Source organism: Adiantum capillus-veneris, chromosome 14, assembly GCF_014529385.1.
Source record: "Adiantum capillus-veneris isolate H3 chromosome 14, ASM1452938v2, whole genome shotgun sequence".
In the NCBI taxonomy this organism is placed as follows: Eukaryota; Viridiplantae; Streptophyta; class Polypodiopsida; order Polypodiales; family Pteridaceae; genus Adiantum; species Adiantum capillus-veneris.
This window is the reverse complement of record NC_140944.1, coordinates 62,161,259-62,166,933: the sequence shown is the minus strand read 5'-3', so window position 1 is coordinate 62,166,933 and position 5,675 is coordinate 62,161,259. Positions and strand designations below refer to the sequence as shown.

The window sequence follows — 5,675 nt, the reverse complement described above, 5'->3', positions numbered from 1 at the left end:
GACACGTATGTGAAAAGACTGATCTAGAGACCCAAAATTTGCGAAACACTTGAAGTATTACCCAATTGATGAGGTTCATTTGAGATGGTGCAAGGCCATTGACTCTCCTCTCAGGTCGGAAACAAAGCTAAAAGGACAAACGAGTGCAAAAAAGCGGGACCTGTACTCAAAAAGAGCATCTCATCATGAAGTTTATCGAATCCGCAAAAAAACATGAGATTCTCAAAGAGCTTTTCTTTGTATGTGAGATTGCTAAATGGAATCCTGACGCATAAACTCACACACATCTATGCATCCTCTCACAAGATGACCAACTCACCATCTCAAATATTCTTGAGGTTTCACTAGGTCAAGATCATGATCAAAGTAACCTGCCCTGCATATCAACACGGAAGCAATGCCACAACCACTCCATGAGGCATAATGACACAACCTACTACTTTCGCAACCTCAACAATTTCATAAGGAAAAGCAGATGCATGGATGTTCTGTCCCCTTTACTTGAGCCTATATGGACAAGGTGTCTCTCTATTCCAAATCTTCGACTCAAGAACGTTTTTCACCCTTCTTTACACATTCACAAAAGAATTCACCGTAAAAAGCAGATACTTTCAAACGGTCTGAGTGGATCCATCTCAAATATTCTCGACGAGGTTTCACTAGGTCAAGATCATGATCGAAGTAACCTGCCCTGCATATTAACACGGAAGTAATGCCACAACCACTCTATGAGGAATACTTTCGCAACCTCAACAATTTCATAAGGTAAGAGCAGATGCATGGATGTTCTGCCCCCTTTACTTGAGCCTATATGGACAAGGTGTCTCTTTATTCCAAATCAAAGAAGTTCTACAGTCTGATTTGAGAAGTATTTATCCGAGTCCACCAATAAACATTGCCGCAATCATGGACTAATGACTCGCAAGTCTTGCAAAATATAAGCAAGTGATACACAACCTGAAATCACTTCTCCTTAGACCCATCATTTTACAGAAATAAATGACAAGCAAGCATAAAATAGCTCACTAAGTTTTTTTTGCAAGAAATAAATCATCTCAATTCCAACATGTACCATCAATCAGTAAATCTTGCGAGATGGAAGTTTGCATACACCTCTTGAAGTAGTCATCTGCAGAGAGATGTGCAAGCTAAATACTTCGCCTCAACCTTGTGCCCTTTAAGGTGCTTTCCCTCAACTCAGGGCTTGCACAAGAACGTGAATCAATTGACAAGAATAGACAATGAGCAACGAGCTACATATAAAATGGTTGTCACTGTTGACTAATCACAAGGTCGGTATGAGCCATCAGAACTAAGAATCACATTTCATTGCTCTCCCTCTTCCAAACCGTCTATTTTCTACCTGCCACATGAGACTGAGCCCCACCAAATGATGAACAGCCCAACACATGCACCAAACGTAAGTGCTTTTGTGCCTTCAGTGAGCCCCACAATCACCATGTCAATACAAGCACCCATGGGCCATCATACATTAGGTCCTTGTATGCTTCAGACTGGGTATTCCACAAAAGTCTTTCCACATGTGCCCTTCCCTCCAGAGGGAGGAGGCACTGACAACATATAGTAAAGAAAGAAACGAGCACAAAGTAGCTGGTAGCATTCTGGCAAAAGACAGGTAACAATACTTATTTTCTTAAAAAATATTGCTACCAGTTTTGGCCACTCTTGCCAGAGTCCTTCATTTTAAGCCGAAATATAATATACCTAGATGAATCCAGGATAAGCCCTGATTCACCCTTAAAGGAAAGTGCAAGGTATAGACCCATGGTAGTCACCCACAAGACAATATAACAATCAGCTCCATCATGCATAGTATTGACTAAATACCACTAATGTCGTCAGTGCCCAATAGTGGGTGTACAACTAGGTACTAACATATGCTCCCAAACACACAACACACACCACATGCACAAACACATGAGCATACATCGACACAAAGTTCAGCGTACCAAAATATAATCTTTGATGTGAAAATATGCATGAAATCATATGCTTCATCGAGGGCTTTAGCATGAGTCTGGCCAATAAGGAGGATAATTGGTAAGGTTTCTTTCCTGTGTGGCCTAAGTTTTTGCTTGTTTTATTTCTAAAGCTGTCAAAAACTAGTTTGAAAGTTCCCAAAACATGAAAGATTGAAAGAAGACATGGTCGAATTTAGACCACTGAGGACAACAGCATGGTGGAAGTCAAAAAGACAAATAGTTCAAATCAGACCATAAGTGCAGATACTTAAGTTTCAAGCAAGGCATCAATAAAATACAGGCTACGAATCAAGCCGAAATGTGTGAAATTTGAGAAGCCAAAAATTGTTCTGAACACCCTGTTCTCCCACTGACAAGAAAAAGTTTCATATTGTTGTAAACACCCGAAATACAAGTGCTCAGTCGACGACAAGAGGAGGACTGACAATATTTGTAAACAACAATCCCTGCATTTGGCTTTTGATGACTACAATCTCGGTAGCCATGGCGAAAAGCACATTACAGTCAATTACCACCATTCTAGCATATACTGACGCTTAGCAGCACCATAGTCACAGATACACAAGTTCTAATAAATTTACAGCATATCCATCAAACGGGCAAAAGGGGTACTAACTATATCCAACGACAGGGAACGCCATAGCCAGCGCATTTGCAGACATCTCTAGTTGTAGTAGAGCTCGAGGCCCATACCGTCATGTATCTCGTAGTCCTTGAGGGTGATGTGGTCCTTGTAGATGTTGTACCACTTCTGGATGCGGATCTTCTCAGGGCGCGTGCCTGTCTGCGCAGCGACAAGCTTCTTGAGGTCGCCTATGGTGTCGTCTTCGTTGCATTTCACTCTGACTTTCTTGCCAAGCCTGTCGTTGAGCACCACCTCGATCATCTTCGCGATCGCGTGCAGACTCAGGGTTTACCTACTTATTACCTTCCGGCGATGTCGTGCGTCCCACGCCTTTTTACCCTCTTTTTCAAGGCCGGTCCGACTCTCTCTCTCTCTCTCTAAAATCCACCGTTTTGTCTCGAGAAACTGACCACTTAATTTTTCTAAAATTTGTAGGTTTTTTACCTTCAAATCCAAAATTTGCAAGTGAGATTACACTAAACCTAGGGTTTTTTCGAACACTACTTGAGATGCTTGAGACACTGGCTACTTGAAAGAGTCCAAAAGCATTTTCTTACAAACTATCTCCAAGTCAAGGCACAAACACCATACATGTCGAGTCTGTATCACTTCCCATTGAGATTATGGTATGAAGAGAGTCGTGGAGTACATGGTTAAAATGTGGCAAAACCCTTCACGTCAGCTTCTGAGAATTTCATGGGAAGCAAGTAAAAAGGTCTTCTAATGAGTACTAATTGGTTTGGTAATGATGAGTAATAATGAGCCGGGTTTGATCTCATTTTTTGGCTTTTGCATATTAATGATTCCATCACTGGACTAGCCTATGAAAGAAAGCTTGTCCAGAGCATGAGAAATTTACTATACGTATTGGATAATTGGTTACCTGTTTAGCCTGATAGAATTAAATAAGGTATGTGATCTCCTTTGGCATGGATAACCTAATACATCTAAACCGTGTACCTACCCCTTATGGCCTTTTGCATACAAATTTAGATATTCTGCTTCAACTGAATTGAATTCTAGATGACTACTATACACTAACTCGGAAATGCTTAGTTGAAATGGTGCTACTAAGCTTTTCTACTTATGTTTTGTTGATAGATAAAAAAAAAAAAACACAGTCCACATTTTTTGGCTTGGGATGCCTAGCGAGTATGAGGTTAAGAAACTTTTTCTATTTGGAAGTATTTTTTACTAGACTTTGATCTTTACTAGACTTTTGGATACTCTCACTCCTTGGAGGGTATTACCTGAGATGGTTGGCTGTGAATTGGCTGTGGTTTTGGTTCACCTAAACCTTACCACTTGGTTGTCAATCTTTAGGATATTCAAAATCTTTACCAGCTCATTAAACAGGGAAATCTCTAGGATACTCGAACTGTTGGTATGTTTTGAGATACTCCCACAATTGTAATGTCTAATTTCAAAAAATGGTTTATGGTTGTCAGCTAAAAAATGTGGACTTTGGTGGTTATTGAGCACTAAGATTCATAAATCACCTTGCTAGCACTATTAAGTTAAAAGATTATGACTGGCACATCTTGGGAGAATCCATTTCTTGTATAAACATGAACAATTGGAAGTGGTTTAGCTAAAGAAACTTCAGACCTTAACTTGTATGAGTCAAAAGATTGGGTAAAACACTTGGATCAGAAGGGGTGATGGTCCTCTAGTAAAAAAATAATCTAATTAAATAAATACGATTAAATTCCTTGAAAAATGGGGTTACTACTAACCTTAATTATAACCTATGATCTCATTTGGGTATGAAGGAGTGATGACCTTCAGATCACAAATTAAAAGGAATTAAAAGTGAAACACCCTACACTTAATTAGGAGGGGAAATGGCCTTCTAATTACAAAAGAACAGTGAGCTTCATATCAATTGTATTAAGAATGGATACTTGCGGATATTTTACACTCATTGGATGGTAGGTATAAGGTAAAAAGCTTTGAAGTAGGACATAAATAACAGCTGATAGGTCCGTTGACACCTATAACACGTATTCAAGGCTAACGAATTTGTTGTCTTGTTTATATGGATGTAAGTGAGGACTCTATCTTTACTTATGATCTTTTTGGCTTTGTTGTTGTCACTCACCGTCAAACTTGGCCTTTGTCGCTTTAGTATTAGTTATTCTTAACTATCTTATGTACAAATCACTAGAATGATACCTCGTTTTCATTATGATGTACAAAAAATGAATCAAAGGCTTAGTCTTTTTTGTGCTAATCCTTGTCCTTTGTCTAAACCCAATTGTCTTTTGAACTGATATGTTCTTTTGTGTATAAGTATTAGTTAAAAAAAAAAAACACACACAAGGTCTTTGGCACATACACATACATTTCTGTTTGATCGTCTTTGGCTTCGAATTTTCATTCTCCCATTCCTAGAGGGAGACATCATATATCTCTTCAGACACACACATCAACATTCGATTTTTTAACACACAAAGATAGAGAGCATCCTCCCAGTCATTTGGCATTGACTACATGTTTTTTGGCATCACATTGGACTACAAGTTTTTTGGCATCGGATTCCCAAGCACATCACTTGAAGGCGTAGCTTTGCATCAGCATTATACATGGATATCTCTGGAGTACCGATCGACAAACACCATTCCGACCGAGGTGTAGTAGTTGGCAACAATATCTACAAGTGTTCTTGCTTCTCTCTGCGATTTTCATAGAGAGTCTTACTTGATAGCCATATGCCTTTTTGCCTTGGCTACATGCATGCCTTGTGTGGATTTCTTGAGAGATTGAGTCTCTGATGCTGTACATAGCCTAGTTGGCTTCAAATTATAGGTCTTCATAGGGCTTTGCGTTTATGTATAGATCGTGTGGATCTTTTAGAGAGATTTTTGGCACATGGTTTTGTGTAGTTTTGTCATGTGTAGCTTATGTGGATATGGTTTGAGCTTCCCATAGCTTACAAATGATAGATTCACATATGTATTGGTGTTACGGACATGTGGAGTTGTCCAAAGAGCTACTCGTGCAAAAGTGAGCTTGTTTGCCATGGTTTTGGCGTATGTATGTCTATT

General features: G+C 39.3%; 1 protein-coding gene across 1 annotated transcript; it reads right to left on the bottom strand.

Moving 5' to 3' along the window:
* Positions 1 to 2,353: 2,353 nt before the first annotated feature.
* Positions 2,354 to 2,962, bottom strand: LOC147442483 (ubiquitin-like protein 5). The gene has a single exon (XM_086529668.1). The coding sequence runs from the start codon at positions 2,887 to 2,889 to the stop codon at positions 2,668 to 2,670; it is 222 nt and encodes a 73-aa protein (XP_086385794.1). The 5' UTR covers positions 2,890 to 2,962; the 3' UTR covers positions 2,354 to 2,667.
* Positions 2,963 to 5,675: the final 2,713 nt, after the last annotated feature.

Bases quoted from the DNA above. Each gene is read 5' to 3' on its own strand.
- LOC147442483 (XM_086529668.1), bottom strand. From the start codon at position 2,889: ATGATCGAGGTGGTGCTCAACGACAGGCTTGGCAAGAAAGTCAGAGTG.